Source organism: Ascaphus truei, chromosome 1 (genome assembly GCF_040206685.1).
Source record: "Ascaphus truei isolate aAscTru1 chromosome 1, aAscTru1.hap1, whole genome shotgun sequence".
NCBI lineage: Eukaryota > Metazoa > Chordata > Amphibia > Anura > Ascaphidae > Ascaphus > Ascaphus truei.
In genome coordinates, this window is record NC_134483.1 from 537,350,487 (window position 1) to 537,369,268 (window position 18,782).

Genomic DNA, 18,782 nt, shown 5'->3' on the forward strand with positions numbered 1-18,782 from the left:
ATGTGGTCTGAGGCATTCTTCCTTGCTGGCCATGGAAAGGAGGCTGACCCTGGACGCCATGTTGTTCTCCTGGACAACAGTACTTGTCCGGGGGTGTTAAAAAGATGTACTTGGTCCCTAAAAAAATGCTGTTCTTAAAATAACAACCCCCATCCGCCCCTCCCCCTTCAAACTGCAGGATACAAACAGGCGTCCCATTCTAATTAGCAATGTATTGGATGTTCAAGATCTAAAAGCACTTAAGAATGTAACATCTTGCCTAATGCTTGAGGGGGCAATACTGAAGGTAACATCTAAATATTGTGGGATATTTTAGACCAGTATTAACATCTACATATCTCTAGAAGCATGTATTTTTAACCCCTTCTCTGCCAGACCCTAATGCATTGCCGTGAAGGAGCTGAAACGCCAATAAAAGGGAATTTGCCCCTAATTATTTTGATGTTGCGTGGCATGTCATCGATGCCCATGTTACTTCCTAGGAGGTCACTGCACTCCCTTGATTCAGCTCACATTAAGAAACGTCACAGCGTGACCTCGGGCATTAATGGAACAGGCGAATACGACATTGGCCCGACTGACCTCAGCAGAGATCGTACGACCGCGGATTCACGGCCTTAGGGGACAAACATGGACGGGATTGTGCACTATGTCCTATTATAATGCATGAATTTGAAACCACAAACTGCAAACTGCAAAAACTAGGTGCAAAAATTTATTTAGGGCATAGTAAAAACAGCCAAAAGGACACTCTAACGCGTTTCACGTGGTATCCCACGCTTTATCAAAGAGAATTTTTTTCTTTTTTTCTTTTTGATAAAGCGTGGGATACCACGTGAAACGCGTTAGAGTGTCCTTTTGGCTATTTTTACTATGCCCTAAATACATTTTTGCACCTAGTTTTTGCAGTTTGCAGTTTGTGGTTTCAAATTCATCTTCAGCAGCAGCAGATGCACCGCCGTTTCTCCTGCACTTTCTACATTTACTTCTCGGTAGGAGCACGCCTGACAGGACCAGGATATCCCCAAGGTCAGCAGTGAGTAATTTACTTCATTTATGTGACCAGTCCTGCACATTGCCCAGACTACCACAGAAGATCTACCTACACAGGCTAGTGGTAAGTGTATGGGAGTGTGTTTATTGTTGGACTAACTGGATTCCTGGGTCTCATAAACTGTCTCATGTAATGAAGATGTTTATATATTATGAATAAGGCAATTGTCTGCTCCTGGTTAGCATCACAAGTGGGAGTTCCCCCTCCCCTTTCCTCTTGCTATTATAATGCATATTGCTACAGGAGACGGCGTAAGAAAGTAGGCCGAGGTGGTATGTTGTATGGGGGAACAATACGAAAGAAGAAGCAGGCCATCTGGATCATTAAATGTAGCAACATCTTACAAATCATGCAGGTAACCGTCGCTTAGTCATTTCTTGGCATTTAATGGCGGGGCATGTTGGGAAGTATACAATGTTTCGGGCCGTGCGTGAGAGACATAAAAACATCAATTTGATCAATTCAGCAAATTTAAAAATATATATATTTTTAAAGCAGCTACACTACATTCTGTCTCCCCCCCCTCTCTCTCTTTTATGCTTATTTGTATATGTAAAGCTTGTGGCAATGTATAATGCTACCTTCTTACCTAATCTGGCAATCGTTTGGTGCTCCCGTTATAAAATCTGTTAAAATCCTGATTGTGTGCCTAACATAATGGCTGCTTCAGTCAGTGTAACTCAGCAGCTACAATGTATCCTTATATTACGACGGTAACGTTATCTATTGTTACAGTTTGCAGCTCAAACTGGTGGGAAATGTGGCAACAAATTATTACAAACAGGAAAGTGTTGCAAAGATCTTGCACTGCTGGGGAGGCGGGCTAAAACCGTTATAGAAATCCAAGGATGCTTTAAAACTCATTAAAAATGGCAGTAAGCGTTGAATAATCATTTTTAATTTTAAGGAAATGCAGTAAGTATTACCTAATACTACAGAACTGATTTTTTATTTATTTTTTAAACATAAAATTGTACATGTTTTGTGGCTTTAAAAATCAGGGAAAGTTGTATATTTTGATTAACAAAATGAAACTGTGTCCTTATATTTTAAGTAGCGGGGGGGGGGGGGGGGCAAAATATTTGCCAGAAATCGAATCCATTGCTGGATTTGCCTGCATCTTTCAACCGGTGGATCAGTCTCAAAAAGGCAGATTAAGGGTTTTTTCCCCCCCTATTACTTAAAATTCGGCCGACGGAAACGGAATGCGAATCCATGAAATAGAAACAGAATTATTATGGGAGGAGGAGGAGCATATACATAGGGGCGGAGCCTCAATGCTAAGCCATTATGGTGTAGGCAAAGTTTGGGTGGTTGGGTTGCTGCTCTAGTATTATCGGTTATACATACATATATATATATATATATATATATATATATATATATATATATATATATATATATATACATATATATATATATATATATATAATATTATTTATTATTATTATAAATAATTTAATAAATAAATAATAATTATTATTTATTATTTAGGCAGGAAGGCGACGTGGCAGTATTTCTACCTCCCATTTCCATTTGTCTGGAAACCGCGGAATGGATTCATATAAAGACGTTCCGCGGATTTGGATTGAAGTTGAATCCGTCGATGGATTCTTTTACAATCCGTGCGCCCGTTGCTCGTCATCGAAATTTTTAAGGGTCCAGGCAGCCCCAAGCAATCGAACGGCGGATTTTATTCCACAGATTGAATTTGGGTCGAAAAAGCCCGGGAAAGTGTGGGACGGAATTCAGACGAAATCCAACCTAGTTTAAGGAGGGAGTATAAAGTGAGTGGAAGTCTAATTAATATTTGTAGGAAGGGATTACGAGCAGTGGTTTCATGTGTGACAAGGTGGTAGAGACCAGTTAGGGTTGGGTAGAGAGGAGACAGGACTGGGCAGAGTGTCGGGCTCAGTTAGAATGAGAGCATTAGAAGGGCAGCAGACATTACCTGGACAATGGCTTTAAAACCTGACACCTCCAGCACTTGACCGCTTCGGACTGTACCATCAGGAAGGGTGAAGTTCACAATTTCAGCATACTGAGCAAACTGCAGAACGGTGAGAACAAAGAAAGGGATACTCATAAATACAGGTCCTTCAAGGGGGCAGTCTTTTTAGGAGAAACATGTAATAACGGTGGGGACATGTTTAGGGGCTCACTCCTGCCTTTTTCCCACCAGTAATCTGACCCCTACGCTATAAATGTCTTTACATTAGTTTGCAAACAGGGTGAGCTGAGATTTGGGAGAGGTTTGATTTTCTCTGGTGCTCCCTTTTGTCTGATTGCACAGTGTGTTTAACAAGAGTACGCGCAGGCAGCACCCCCTCTCTGTCCCTTTTCTTTTCGTTGGCTCCCTGATAAGGATGAAACCCTGGTTAACAAGCACTCCATCATTCAAACCTGGCCAAAAGTCCCTCTTCCCCATGGCTGTCAGTAGTCTTATCATACACCCAGTAACACGAGCCCGCTGCCTGGGCGTCACACTATTATAATCATCGTTTATTTGCAAAGCGCCAACATATTGCGTAGCGCGGTAGAGTGGGCGGGGGGGGGGTGGGGGGGTACAGAGTGACATCAATCACATTAACAGGATCACATAAAAAATAAGCACAGATACAGAGAGGTAACGCGGGCCCTGATCCTCAGAGCTGACACTCTACAGGGAATAAGGGGCAATGTTGAAACAAAAGGTAAAGTGGCTGCTCGTTGCGGGATGGAGTATACATCAGGGTAGAGTATGGTCCAGCCGCACAGCTGATCCCAGTAAGGTTTGGGGGTGTGGGTGTTAGGGGGTGTTAGATACCGTGGGGTGTGACTCCTCCCCCACATTATTCTCTCACATTTATGCTGTCACTAAAACCTGTCCGTTTTTCCTCTCTAAGGCCGCGCTTATAGTGCCGGCGACGCGACGTCGCCCGAAAACAAATGCATTGTTGCCGCCGCAGCCGCGTGCGCTTATAGTAAGCACGACAGCGACACTGGCGACGCGATTTTTGGAAGCCGGGAATATTTGATTTTTCAGGGGCTGTCGCCTCATGTGACAGCCCCTGAACCAATCAATGGCCTGGTCGCCCGCGCCGCCGCCGCCGCAAAGCAAAATACAACTTTCGCTAGCAGCGATGGGTGACGTCACGCGTCGCCGTCGCCGTCACTATATGCGCAGCCTAATACTACCAGCTACGCCCTTTTCTTCCTAAAACGAATCTGCTTTACACAGCATCAGGGATATAATTATTGAGTTGCATTGGGCAACAGGGTTACAAAAAAATGGTCTGATTTATGAACGACTGTAGCTTTAAGTGTTGCTGCTGTATCAAGGAAACCCTTGAGTTCCATTTTTGCTCTCCCGGAGCCCGCTGCTTGTGTCATCCTCACTGTTTATTGGCTATCTCCTCCCAAGTGAGGGCAGTGACATCATCAGACTGTAATCAACGCTTCACCTGATCCTATCTTCCATATTGTTCTATCCCGGGCAGAAGGGATTTTCAAAGGGACTTTCTCACCACCCAATTAGAAATCTCTACGATAGTTTAGGAGGCTCCTGAAGAGATGTGGAGAAATGGTCTTCCAAAATCTTAAGGAAATCCTTACAAAATGTAGCATGGATAGGACGACACCTTTGGTAAACTGTGTGAGGGGGGGGGGGGGGATTGTCATTTAACAAGTTTACAAACTCCTCTACCTTGCAGTTGTGTATTGTCATGTATTGATAATAAAAGATTTTCAGGACCAGTTGGGCAAGAGGGAATTGTTAACTCTGTTAGGAGAAAATGTAATATAACAACCCCTACGAAATTAAATAGGTTGAGACCTTTACTGGAGAGTTCATAGTCTTGCACACTTCAAACTAAAGATTCGCGTCCAGATGTTTCTGGAAATCCCCCCTTGACAACCCGTCAAATGTCTTTGCTGGCTCATTAAGTTAGAAGAAGGCCCGGTATTATTCTGGTACGTTGCTCTGCATGAAAGCGAGAGTGCCGGATTTCGCCTTGCTCACGTCACAAAAGCTGACAAATTGCCCATAAGAACATTCAACGTGAGGATCAGATGTGATCACACCCAAGCTAGACAACCTCAAGGCCGCATTGACCTTCAACCTCACCCCGCCAAAGCTTTCCCCTCTAACAGAGAATGGGTTCAAAAAGGATTGCTCAAAGCATTTGCAAATCACTGGTGAGGTGCCCAGGAAAAGACCAGAACAGTACGGGCAAAGTTTGAAACGTTTGACTGTAGATACAGGACTTTTGCAGCTGTTACATATTGCAGGTAACATTTTTGGGGGAGGAATGGGAATGATTTCATCATAAATGGCTTGCGATGTTCATTCTCCTTGGCATACACGAAAAATACATTAACAATGTAAACTGTACATTCAAAGCCCATAACCGAAGTTAGAGAGTGGTCTTTTCTGAATTGCCGACTTTCTATATCAAGGGGCGCTCAACTCAATCCTCCCCCCACCCCCCAACAAGTCAGGTTTTCAGAATATCCCAGCTGGCTCAACCAGAGGCTCAGTCACCTGTGCTGAAGCAAGGACTAATTCAGTCACCTGTGCTGAAGCTGGGATGTCCTGAAAACCTGACCTGTTTGGGGGGAGGCATGAGGACTGAAGTTGAGCACGACTGCCCTATATTGTACCTGCTTGCCCTTCTGCCTTTCCTGATTGAGTACGGGGTTAAGACGGGGGGTGTAACTAGTTTGGCAGCATCGGCCGTTACCTTGTCCTTCAGAAGATCTGGAGAAAACTGCCCCGCTCTGCCCATTATTTTGCCAGAAACATTGCACCGGCGTGTGTACTTCTCCTGCTGCGAGGACACTTTGAGCCGCAGGGATCCTTCCCACAAACAAAAGGAAACAGCCACTCACATTTAACCCCGTGGGTGCCAGAGGAGCCAGCAATGCATTGTTCGACGCCACCCTTATTTGCTTGTAAAGCAGCCAAAGGGTTAAGCAGCAATCTCCCCTACAATTAAGATGTCAGATTAATGCACAACGTACTAAAGTCTCCCAAGCTGTAAACTGGTGCAAAACCCATGCAAAAGAATTGCACTAAATGTAGCAAAGCAAAAACTGCACATGCTTTCAGCGAGAGCCCTCTTCTGTGATAAATCAGGTGCTGTTTTTTTTTGCACAGATTTTGACCCTGTTTTGCAGCAGAGAGACTTAACAAATGAATCTTTCTATCTGCCAGGTGTCCTGTTTTCTGTAGGCTTCTGGCTGCAAAACAGGGGCAAATCCAGTGCAGAAAACAGCAGCAGGTTTATCACAGAAAAGGAATCCCAGGAGTTTCCTCCGTTAATGAAGCGCGTTAATGAAGCGCGTTAATGAAGCGCGTTAATGAAGCGCGTTAATGAAGCGCGCGCAGTTCGGTTTCTGTGAATTCTGCACTGATGAGATTTTAGTAAATAACCTCCACAGCTGAGGTGTAGCAAGGCAAGCGTGGCGCAAATGCATGGCTGTCACCTTACGTCAATGTATGAATGTTTGCTGCGTGTACGTCACATTGGGATTAGGGGAGAGTCAGTAGGAGGAGTTGGGGAGGAGTTACATGGTGCACAGATTACAATGAGATGTATCACATTCTGCGTCTCTGTCCCAGCTTGCACCTTGGGGAGAGTCAGTAGGAGGAGTTAGGGGGAGATCATGGTGCACGTCCCTGAGGAAGGTCACACTTTGATGACCGAAACGTTGGATGCAGTGCCATGTATTTATCTTGAATACAATATCTCTGGATTTCATTGGCTGTGTGCTGTCTCGTTTTTTCCCAGACCCCCATCTGGTAAAATTCATCTGTGTGTATATACAGTATATATATATCAAATAAAAAAATTACTTGCAAGCAAATTCACGTCTTAGACAGGTCTGCAACCCTGCTTTTCACCATTATCACCTAGCATACAGTGCTTCCACTGCAACAAGGGATTCTTTGTCTTTGTCTTAAATCCCAAATAGCGAGCATTGGCTTAAGGCTTCCTTGTAATAATGGATTTAAGACAAAAGGTGGCACTGGGTGCTCATTTGCATGTCATTTCCCAGAATCCCTTGCTGCAAAAGACAGAGGTCATTACACTCTGCTCATATTACTCGACCTCTCTGAAGCATTTGACACCGTGGACCACACTCGTCTCCTCCACATTCTCCATACTCTTGGTATTCGGAACAAAAGCTCTATCCTGGATCTCCTCTTACCTCTCCCATCGTACTTTCAGTGTCTCTTTTGCTAACTCCTCCTCCATCGATCTCTCTGTGGGGGTACCCCAGGGCTCTGTCCTGGGACCCCTTCTCTTCTCTCTTTACACACTCTCTCTAGGTGACCTAATCACATATTTTGGGTTTAAATATCACCTCTATGCTGACGACACACAAATTAACCTTTCAACCCCTGACCTTACACCTGCTTTACAGACCAAAGTTTCTGAATGTCTCTCTGGAATATCATCCTGGATGGCCCTCCGCCGACTGAAACTTAACATGGCAAAAACAGAGCTCCTTATACTTCCTCCCAAACCTGGCCCTACTACCTCCTTCCACATTACTGTTGGAAATACAATCATTCACCCAGTAGCCCAAGCACCCTGCCTAGGTGTCACACTCGTTTCCTCTCTCACATTCTCCTCTCACATTCAATACGTTTCTAAAGTTTGTTGCTTTTTCGTCCGCAATATCACAAAGATACGCCCTTTCCTCTGTTACTCGTCTGCTAAAACTCTGACTCAGGCCCTCATTCTCTCCCGTCTCGATTACTGCAACCTCCTGCTGTCCGGCCTCCTTGCCTCTCCCCTGTCTCCCCTACAATCTATCCTAAACGCTGCTGCCAGAATCACTCTACTCTTTCCTAAATCTGTCTCCGCGTCTCCCCTCCTGAAATCCCTCTCCTCGCTTCCGATCAAATCCCGCATCTCACACTCAATTCTCCTCCCCACTTTTCACTTTTCCTCTGCCACTCCTTACATCTCAGCCCTAATTTCTCGCTATGCACCATCCCGACTCTTGCGTTCTTCTCAAGGATGTCTTCTTTCTACCCCCTTTGTATCTAAAGCCCTCTCCCGCCTTAAACCTTTCTCACTGACTGCCCAGCACCTCTGGAATGCCCTTCCCCTCAATACACGACTAGCACCCTCTCTATCCACCTTTAAGACCCACCTTAAGACACATTTGCTTAAAGAAGCATATGAATTGCAGTGTAGATAATCCTGGACACATGATACATAAAGCTTGGCCCCCTGCAGACGCACTTACTAGAATTCCCTCCTACTATCTCTATACGTTCTCCTACCTACCAACTAGATTGTAAGCTCCTCGGAACAGGGACTCCTCTTCCTTAATGTTACTCTTATGTCTGAAGCACTTATTCCCATGACCTGTTATTTATATTATTTGTTATTTATATGATTACCACATGTATTACTACTGTGAAGCGCTATGTACATTTATGGCGCTATATAAATAAACTCATTTATTGAGCCAACACAACGTTTCGACCGTGATGGTCTGTATCAAGCCATTGTCACTTGATACAGACCATCACGGTCGAAACGTTGTGTTGGCTCAATAAATGAGTTTGGATATACTAAATCCGTTGTGCCCGATGTTCCTCTTATTATCTGTTCAGGACTGATCACAGGCTTTCGTTCAAACTTCGGAGCACCGGTAACTGTATCAATTCTTTTTTTCAATTTGAGGTGTGCAGCATTTCCTTACTTGTCTGGGCTATATAAATAAAGACATACAATACATACAATACAGTGGAAACAGTGTATGTAGAGTGACCAGATGTCCCGTTTTTTTAATGTTTGTCCCGGCTGCCCGACATTCTTTAAAATGTCCAGTTTTTTTGTGACTGTCCCGGCTTTCACCATCAGAGCGGAGGGGGGGGGGGGGGAAGAGGGGGGGAACAAAATGCATAGAGGAGAGCGGAGGCTGGGTATGACAGTGGAGCCCCAGCAGTGAGACCTGGAAGTGTCAGTGAGAACTTCCAGTATCTGCTGCCAGGGTTCAAGATGGCTTCCCCCCACCCATGCAGGAAGGGTCCACAAAGGGGGACACACACTCACTCTCTCTATAGGGAGAGAGACACATAATGGGGTGAGAGAGAGAGACAGAATGGGGGAGAGAGACGAGAGAGAGAGAGAGAGAGAGAGAGAGAGAGAGAGAGAGAGAGAGAGAGAGAGAGAGAGAGAGAGAGAGAGAATGGGGGAGAGAGAGAGAGAGAGAGAGAGAGAATGGGGGGGAGAGAGAGAGAGAGAGAATGGGGGAGAGAGAGAGAGAGAATGGGGGAGAGAGAGAGAGAGAGAGAATGGGGGAGAGAGAGAGAGAGAATGGGGGAGAGAGACAAAGAATGGGGAGAGGGAGACAGAATGGGAAGGGTGGAACGAGAATGGAGGTATATGGGGGTGGGGGGAAGGAGAACAAGAATGGAGGGATATGGGGGAGGGAGGGAGAGAGAATGGAGGGATGGGGGGAGAGACATAAAGGAGAAGGGGCGCAGTTGGTGATGTCATTTGTTTTATAAATATATATTTTTAATGTGTTCCGGTTTTTACTTTTGTAAATCTGGTCACCTTAACTGTATGCAAGGAGATAATGGGGAAGGGCAGGGTTGCAGACCTGTCTAAGACATGTGACTGTGCTCACAAGTAATATTTGTATTTGCTATATGCTAAGGATGGGGGTTTTTTAGTCACCTTTATATATATATATATATATATATATATATATATATATATATATATATATATATATATATATATATAGATGTAGCCAGGTCCCCCAGGTTCACCCTTATCTCCGCTGCAATGGGAGAATAGGGGAAGGTTGCAGAGCGAACAGGGAGAGCTCCGGTGCACCGGAGGCTCCGCGGCAGCCCGAGGGTTCAGGGCGCCGCCATTTTGGGTACTTGCGCATGTGCAGTGACCTCCGTGGGCGATGGCGACCGGGTAGAGGTCGCGCATGCGCAATAGGGGTTGTGTTAGCCCGCGAAGCAATGGGCCAATCAGAGGGGCCATTTGCTGGTTTGAGATTAAGAGTAGGTAATCACCACACTTATTAAGGTTATGGTGGGTAAAAAAGTGACAAAAACCCTCCAGCAAATGCCAGCAACCAACCTCACACTGATGATACCCATCAAGGTTGAAACATGTCTGTGAGTGGGTTTACTGGTTTTGCATCTCCCAAGCCCTGGCTTAAAAGCTGTGTCTAAAGCAGCATGCATTGGCTAAGGGTTGTTCATGTAATGTGAGCTTGAGATAAAAGGTGGCACTGTGTGCTCATTTGCATGTCATTTCCCAGAATCCCTTGCTGCAGTGGAAGTGCTGTGTGCTGGGCGATAATGGTGAAAGACAGGGTTGCAGACCTGTCTAAGACATGCAGATGAATATACAGTAATATTTACAGTATATATATAATTTAGGTTATGGTGGGTGAAAAGGTGACTAAAACCACATATATATATATATATATATATATATATATATATATATATATATATTGTTCTCTTGGTTGTGTTTTGATTGAGTGCAAATTTAATTGAAACGAGCATGTGATAGATAGATAGAGATAGATAGATAGATAGATAGATAGATAGATAGATAGATAGATAGATGGTATATACAGTATACAGATAGATAGTCTATACAGATACATAGATAAACAGACTTTTCATGTGTGTATATATACTGTTTAATCTATATATGTTTTATGTACATATTAAACATACAGTATATAGGTTCCTGTGTACTATACATGTTTTGCGGTAAACGCAGCATATTGTCCCCTCTGTACCTTAACATTGTCCAACACCACAAGCGGCCCATTCACTGCACACACCGTCTTGTAATCTGCAGGGAGAGGGAGACGATATTTAGTCAGATCATTCTGGCAAAGAAACCTACTTATTACTTATTACTTATTACTTATTTCTTATTTCTTATTACTTATTACTTATTACTTATTTCTTATTACTTATTTCTTATTACTTATTACTTATTACTTATTACTTATTACTTATTTCTTATTACTTATTTCTTATTACTTATTTCTTATGACTTATTACTTATTTCTTATTACTTATTACTTATTTCTTATTACTTATTTCTTATTACTTATTTCTTATTTCTTATTTCTTATGACTTATGACTTATGACTTATGACTTATGACTTATTTCTTATTACTTATTACTTATTTCTTATTACTTATTACTTATTACTTATTACTTATTACTTATTACTTATTTCTTATTTCTTATTACTTATTACTTATTTCTTATTACTTATTTCTTATTTCTTATTACTTATTTCTTATTTCTTATTTCTTATTACTTATTACTTATTACTTATTTCTTATTTCTCATTACTCATTACTTATTTCTTATTACTTATTTCTTATTTCTTATTTCTTATTTCTTATTACTTATTTCTTATTTCTTATTTCTTATTACTTATTTCTTATTTCTTATTTCTTATTTCTTATTTCTTATTACATTCTGAAGAACTTTAGGAAAAAACGTGATAATTAGAAAACGTTTGGCAGAACTGTCTGACCCAAAGTTTGAGTATTAACAGGAGAAAGAGGATATTACACAATAATAAGTGTTCTTTCTTGTTTAACCCTGCTAGTGTACATAGCGCTGTACAGAGACATTTAGGAGGCGGGCGTTCCTGCCCCCTAGAGCTTATAATCAATGATTTTGGTGCCTGAGGCACAGGGAGATAAAGTGACTTGCCCAAGGTCATAAGGAGCCGACACAAGGATTTGAACTCAGTGTCTTTACTCACTGAGCCGCTCCTTCAGCCTATATATATATATATATATATATATATATATATATATATATATATATATATATATATATATATAATGGAAATATTAATGTAAGCTCATTTGCATGTCTTAGACAGGTCTGCAACCCTGCCTTTCACCATTATCACCCAGCACACAGCACTTCCACTGCAGCAAGGGATTCTGGGAAATGACATGCAAATGAGCACACAGTAATTCCACTGCAGCAAGGGATTCTGGGAAATAATATGCAAATGAGCACACAGTGCCACCTTTTGTCTCAAGCTCACATTACATGAACAAACCTTAAGCCAATGCAGGCTGCTTTAAACACAGCTTTTAAACATAGACTGGGATGACACAGGTGGGGTTGCAGACCTGTCTAAGTCATGCAAATGAGCATATAGTAATATTTCCATTTGCTTTATGCTTTACTGTGGAGGGTTTTTGTCACTTTTTTTACCCACCATAACCTTAATAATATGTGGTGAATTTATGGTGCTATATAAATAAATACATACTACAAAAACAAATACTCTTAGTCTCAAACAAGCAGAGCCAGTACAACAAACTTCACACTGAAGAGACCCACAAGGTCGAAACAGTCTGTCTGTGAGTGGGTTTACTGGCTTTGCATCTCATCCCAAGCTATGGTTATTTATTACCCCTGAGGAAGTCACGTGATAGTGACGAAACTAGTTGGGACAAGGTGGTGACGTCAGCACGCACGGCGGTAGAGAGGAGGTCTCTGTACCTGACGGATAGCCTGCTTGCAAACGCTGCCCATGCGGTCCATATCTGGAGCATCCAACTGACCGGAGGATTGGCATTTATGTGCTGAGAGACTGGCTGATCGAGTGTAGCATTGCGGAAGTGCGACAGGAGCTTCCAGCTGCTGTACCATGCCAAGGCAGAGTTTAATATTGGACCCCTCCAACCCAGCTGACGTACCCCTTGTGATTTCTCTCAAATGTTCAGTGTTTTTTTTAAATCTTGTAAGTGTGATTCCTAGGGACTGCGTGTCATAATAAATGGACTTTATTTTTATACAGTTAAACACTCTGGAGCCTGCGCTTCTCTTTGTTTTTTTTTCCTGTAGATTCTATTGTGGGTGGCTATACCACATCAAAGGAGCTGCATGAACCATTAGTTATCTGGTGGTCTGAATCCTTTCAATTGCATTACATCCTCAGTGGATCCGGATGGACTCTAATTGTGAACTTTAAGTGTTCTATATATTTATTGGTTTATTAACACTGTATTTTTACATTGGTTAAATCACAGATAGATTTAGTACACATTAGTTTTTGAATCACATTATTATATTCAATTAATATTTCACTTATATTCACTTTAGCCTTACGCTTTTTAATAGTTTAATAGCGCTACTTTTTTGGTATATATATATATATATATATATATATATATATATATATATATATATATATATATAGTTATAGTTATAGTTATTTATACTGAAGAGTATATATGTGTGAATATATATATATAGCACAACAGAAAGAAAAAACGGCACCAACCTAAACCATTATATGAATAGCCACATCAACATGAAGAAAAAAACCTATACTGTACAAAAATGGGGAAAGATAGTATACATGCACAATACAAAAAAATATATAAAAAATAAAAATAAAATTATCAGATGTAAAGTCCAGAAAAATATATATATAAAAAATGTATACAAATCCTAAAAAATGCTCCAATTGCTATCCAAAAGAGTATCTGCAGCCCGAATGAAGGGAACACCACTTCCTTGAAGATATCTATAGAAACACAGAAAAAACAGGCGCACTCATTGCGTAAAAAGGTATAACATATTTATGGAGTAAAGGATTTAAAATGCACACTCACAAACATAGCTTAATAAAAAGCAATTTTGAGTATAACTCAGCCAGCCCGACACAGGAACCCGGTACCAGATGACTTCAGTGTCCGGTGTAGATTCACTGCAGCAGCCTCTATGAACGCCTCCGCAGCCCGGGGAACACGAGGGACGCCACCTTCCTCTCAATCCGGCGTCACACAGTGAGTTCTCAGCTCCAGGTATCGCGAGAACTCAGTGACGTCAGTGGATACAGCCGGAACAAGTTCACATACGTGTATTCAGTGGATACAGCCGGAACAAGTTCACATACGTGTATTCAGTGGATACAGCCGGAACAAGTTCACATACGTGTATTCAGTGGATACAGCCGGAACAAGTTCACATACGTGTATTCAGTGGATATAGCCGGAACAAGTTCACATACGTGTATTCAGTGGATATAGCCGGAACAAGTTCACATGCGTGTATTCAGTGGATACAGCCGGAACAAGTTCACATGTACTCTGATCTCTCTGAATCTTTTAGTCATTATCTCTTTATATGTACTATCCAGTGGAGATTTATTGACCCCAATTATGTGGAGTTTCGATATTTCTCTACTAACATCTGTTTATTACATTAGTACAATACTAAGCCAATGATGCTATAATATATTATTATGCTATATTAGATCTTGCTTTAGTACTTATATGCATTTTAATTTATTTGTTAAATTATATGTTATTATTTGTATCTGTCTATTTGGTCACTTTCTCTAGTACTATTGGAGAGTTTTTGGTGGAGGTGTATTGTTCCATTTTTAATAATCATTCACTCACAAGCCAGCTTTAGCATTTGTTGTTGCTTTGGAAACATTTATCTCAGCCGTCCACTGAATACACGTATGTGAACTTGTTCCGGCTATATCCACTGAATACACGTATGTGAACTTGTTCCGGCTGTATCCACTGAATACACGTATGTGAACTTGTTCCGGCTATATCCACTGAATACACGTATGTGAACTTGTTCCGGCTGTATCCACTGAATACACGTATGTGAACTTGTTCCGGCTATATCCACTGAATACACGTATGTGAACTTGTTCCGGCTGTATCCACTGAATACACGTATGTGTAATGTTGTTCCGGCTATATCCACTGAATACACGTATGTGAACTTGTTCCGGCTGTATCCACTGAATACACGTATGTGAACTTGTTCCGGCTGTATCCACTGAATACACGCATGTGAACTTGTTCCGGCTATATCCACTGAATACACGTATGTGAACTTGTTCCGGCTGTATCCACTGAATACACGCATGTGAACTTGTTCCGGCTATATCCACTGAATACACGTATGTGAACTTGTTCCGGCTGTATCCACTGAATACACGTATGTGAACTTGTTCCGGCTGTATCCACTGAATACACGTATGTGAACTTGTTCCGGCTGTATCCACTGACGTCACTGAGTTCTCGCGATACCTGGCGCTGAGAACTCACTGTGTGACGCCGGATTGAGAGGAAGGTGGCGTCCCTCGTGTTCCCCGGGCTGCGGAGGCGTTCATAGAGGCTGCTGCAGTGAATCTACACCGGACACTGAAGTCATCTGGTACCGGGTTCCTGTGTCGGGCTGGCTGAGTTATACTCAAAATTGCTTTTTATTAAGCTATGTTTGTGAGTGTGCATTTTAAATCCTTTACTCCATAAATATTGTTATACTTTTTTACGCAATGAGTGCGCCTGTTTTTTCTGTGTTTCTATATATATATATATATATATATATATATATATATATATATATATATGAGTTCTTCAGTCTTAGGTGATACCTTTTTTATTTGGACTAGCAATTTATGTCATAGGACAAGCTTTTGAGAGTTCTCTCTTCCTCAGGTCGGCAATACTGATTAACAAAAGAGTGTGGCTAAAACAGTGTTTGGGAGAGCAGGGGGAAAAAAACAACAGAGATGTACTGTAGATAGTGTAGGGTGATAAAGTGTTTGAAGCCTTGGAAGGGTGACAAGGAACAGCATGGAGGGGGAAGGGGAAGCTGGTGGGGGGGGAGGGGGCTGGAGGTGTGAATAAGAAGAGAGGCAGGCAGGATGATTACAAACAATGGTGACAGTGAGTGAGAAACCCCATATCTGCATTAAGTTCTTTTGTTTTGGTGTCAAAGAGTCTTATCATTCTGAGTTCAACTGTTTTCCGTTCTTGGGTGCGTTTAAACATTCCATTGAGGATTTTGATTTTTAAATCATTTATGGAATGATCTGGCTGTGAGAAATGATGTCCCACTGGTGAGCAGTATCTTCCTTCTTCGTGATGGAGTATGGCGTGTCTGTGCATATTCATTCTGCCTTGTAGTTTTTGGCTGGTTTCCCCAATGTAACATTCTTGGTCACATTTGTTGCATTGAATCATATAAACTACATTCCTGGATGTCCAGCAGTATGATCCTTTAACATTGAGTGTTCCATGGTTGTTAGTGGCTGTGGGATCTTGGTATATATGTTTGCAGAGTTTGCAACGTGTGTTGTTGCACGGTTTTGTGCCATTATCAGTGTCTTTAAGTTCGTTGTGAAGTTTTCTGCTGGCTAATTTCTCTTTGAGGTTTGGTGGTTGCCGGAATGCAAGAATGGGAGGTTTGGGAAAGATTTCTTTTAAAGCTGCATATCAGTCTTTTTTTTTTTTAATTCAATAGTTTCATGTGGGCAATCTCTAATTACCTAAAGAACTGTATAGCTGCCAGTCAATTCGTTCTCCATGTATTGATCGGCGAAATTTGGCGACATCTTTAGATATGGCATATGTTTTTCATCTGCTTCTGTCAGTCAGTGGAAGCTCATGAATATTCATGAGCACTCCTGCACTGACATGTGCAAGAGGGAGGGCAGGGCTGACAAAGGGGTGTGCCAGGGCTTGTGACAGGACATGAAGGGGCAGTGCCTTAGCAAATGCTTGTTAAAATAGAATACAAGAAAATTGGTCTTTCAAAGTTGTTGTTTTTTAAAACAGAAAATGCTAAAAGTATTTTTTCTTACTACAGAACTGATTTATTAAACAAAAAACACACATGCAGGATATTGACTGAACTGCAGCTTTAATATCACATCCTCTGCCAGCATGGGTTGCAGATCTTTTATTATTTTTCGTATACCCTCTAGGGTAGTGTGGTATGTGGCCTCTAGTGGTATGCGTGTGGTAGGTTCTTTCTGCCTGTATTGTAGCAGGTGTTCTCGTGGGGATGTAGTGCAGATGTAATAGTTCTGGCAATGGTCTTTGGCTTGTATCCCTTCTGTCTGAACGATTCGGTCAGGGTTGTGAGATGTCTGTTTCTGTTTTCAGTGTCAGAGCATATGCAGTGGTATCTTATAGCCTGGCTGTGTATGATACCTTGTTTGTATGAGTGGGATGGCATAAAGGGAAGTGTGTTGGAGGCCCTGCATCGCGGGACACCTATCTCCAAGGAGGGAGATCTAGCTACACTGCTTATCCAAGGGAAGGTACCAACGTGCACCACCATTACAAGGGGGAGGGTAGCGCTGCCCTCACATACAGTACATATTGGGTATAACTCTGGGTGGACATCTGGCTGTATAAGGTGACGCAGGGATATAGTGCCAGAAGGGCGTAAAGGGAGTTTGCACTTTTGTTGGCATATGTTATATGTATTCTGTTGAGCCTGTTGGTAAAAGTTACTCTGTTTATGCTATTGTGTGAGTATTTATTTACTAAGTTAGTTCCCGTGAGGAATTATTCCGTCTGCGTCGGGATCCTCGCAGGTGGAGGCTCTGCACTTTGCCCCCCAAGCTCCCTATTTGCAGAGGCTTAGGCCATTTGTAAGTCAGCACCATAACTAACACCCATTGCCTGCAATTCTCCCTTGGGGGGGGATATAATATATATATATTACACACAGACTTGTTAATCAGGAATCAATTTACATAGTTACATAGTTACATAGTAGATGAGGTAGAAAAAGACGTATGTCCATCAAGTTCAACCTATGCTAAATTTAGACAACAGATACTTTATCTTATATCTATACTTACTTATTGATCCAGAGGAAGGCATACTAAAAACCTCATTAAGGGGAAAAATAAATTCCTTCCTGACTCCAAGAATTGGCAATCGGATTAATCCCTGGATCAACATCCTTCCCATGTATAATTATTTGGTATATCCCTGTATATCTTTCCTTTCTAAAAAGATGTCTAACCTTTTTTTGAACAAATCTATTGTATCTGCCATCACAGTCTCCATGGGTAATGAATTCCACATTTTAACTGCCCTTACGGTAAAGAACCATTTCCTTTGTTGCTGGTGAAATCTCCTTTCCTCCAGCCTTAAGGGATGGCCCCGAGTCCTTTGTACTGCCCGTGGGATGAATAGTTCTTTTGAAAGCTCCTTGTATTGTACCCGAATATATTTGTATATCGTTATCATATCCCCTCTTAGACGCCTCTTTTCTAATGTAAATAAATCTAATTTAGCTAGCCTCTCCTCATAAGTTAGAATGTCCATCCCCTTTATTAATTTGGTGGCTCTTCTCTGCACTCTCTCTAGTTCCATAATGTCTTTTCTAAGGAGTGATGCCCAAAATTGTACTCCATATTCAAGGTGTGGTCTTACTAATGCTTTGTAAAGGGGCATAATTATGTTAACTTCCCTTCCATCCATTGCCCGTTTAATGCAAGGTAAGATCTTGTTTGCCTTTGCAGCTACTGCATGACTTTGGGCACTATTGCTAAGACTGCTGACCACAAGCACTCCTAAATCCTTCTCCATCAAGGATTCCCCCAATTTATCCCCATTTAATTTGTAAGTTGCCTTTTTATTCTTTCATCCCAAATGCATAACCTTACATTTATCTGTATTAAACCTCATCTGCCATTTACCTGCCCACGTTTCCAGTCTCTCCAAGTCCTTCTGAAGAGAAATTACATCCTGCTCTGATTCTATTACCTTACACAATTTAGTGTCATCAGCAAAGATGGAGACTTTGCTCTCGATCCCAACCTCAAGGTCATTAATAAACAAGTTAAGAATTCAACATTTGTTTTAGCAGGCAGTGACAAGCTCGCACAAAGTTTCGGGGCTAGTCCCCTTTGTCAT

The 18,782-nt window shown here is 41.8% G+C and overlaps 1 protein-coding gene across 3 annotated transcripts in view; it reads right to left on the minus strand.

Moving 5' to 3' along the window:
• The window catches only part of ATP6V1B1 (ATPase H+ transporting V1 subunit B1), a 105,054-nt gene that overhangs the window by 61,691 nt on the left and 24,581 nt on the right, over nucleotides 1–18,782 (minus strand). For 2 of the 3 annotated variants that reach the window (XM_075572933.1, XM_075572924.1), the window contains exons 2-3: nucleotides 10,838–10,893; nucleotides 3,006–3,104 (exon numbers count right to left, since the gene is read on the minus strand). In XM_075572933.1, the coding sequence (XP_075429048.1) occupies nucleotides 3,006–3,104; nucleotides 10,838–10,893 (155 nt within the window). Of the gene's footprint in view, nucleotides 1–3,005; nucleotides 3,105–5,775; nucleotides 5,860–10,837; nucleotides 10,894–18,782 lie in introns of those variants that run through there. The other variant, XM_075572944.1, reaches the window with a different exon arrangement.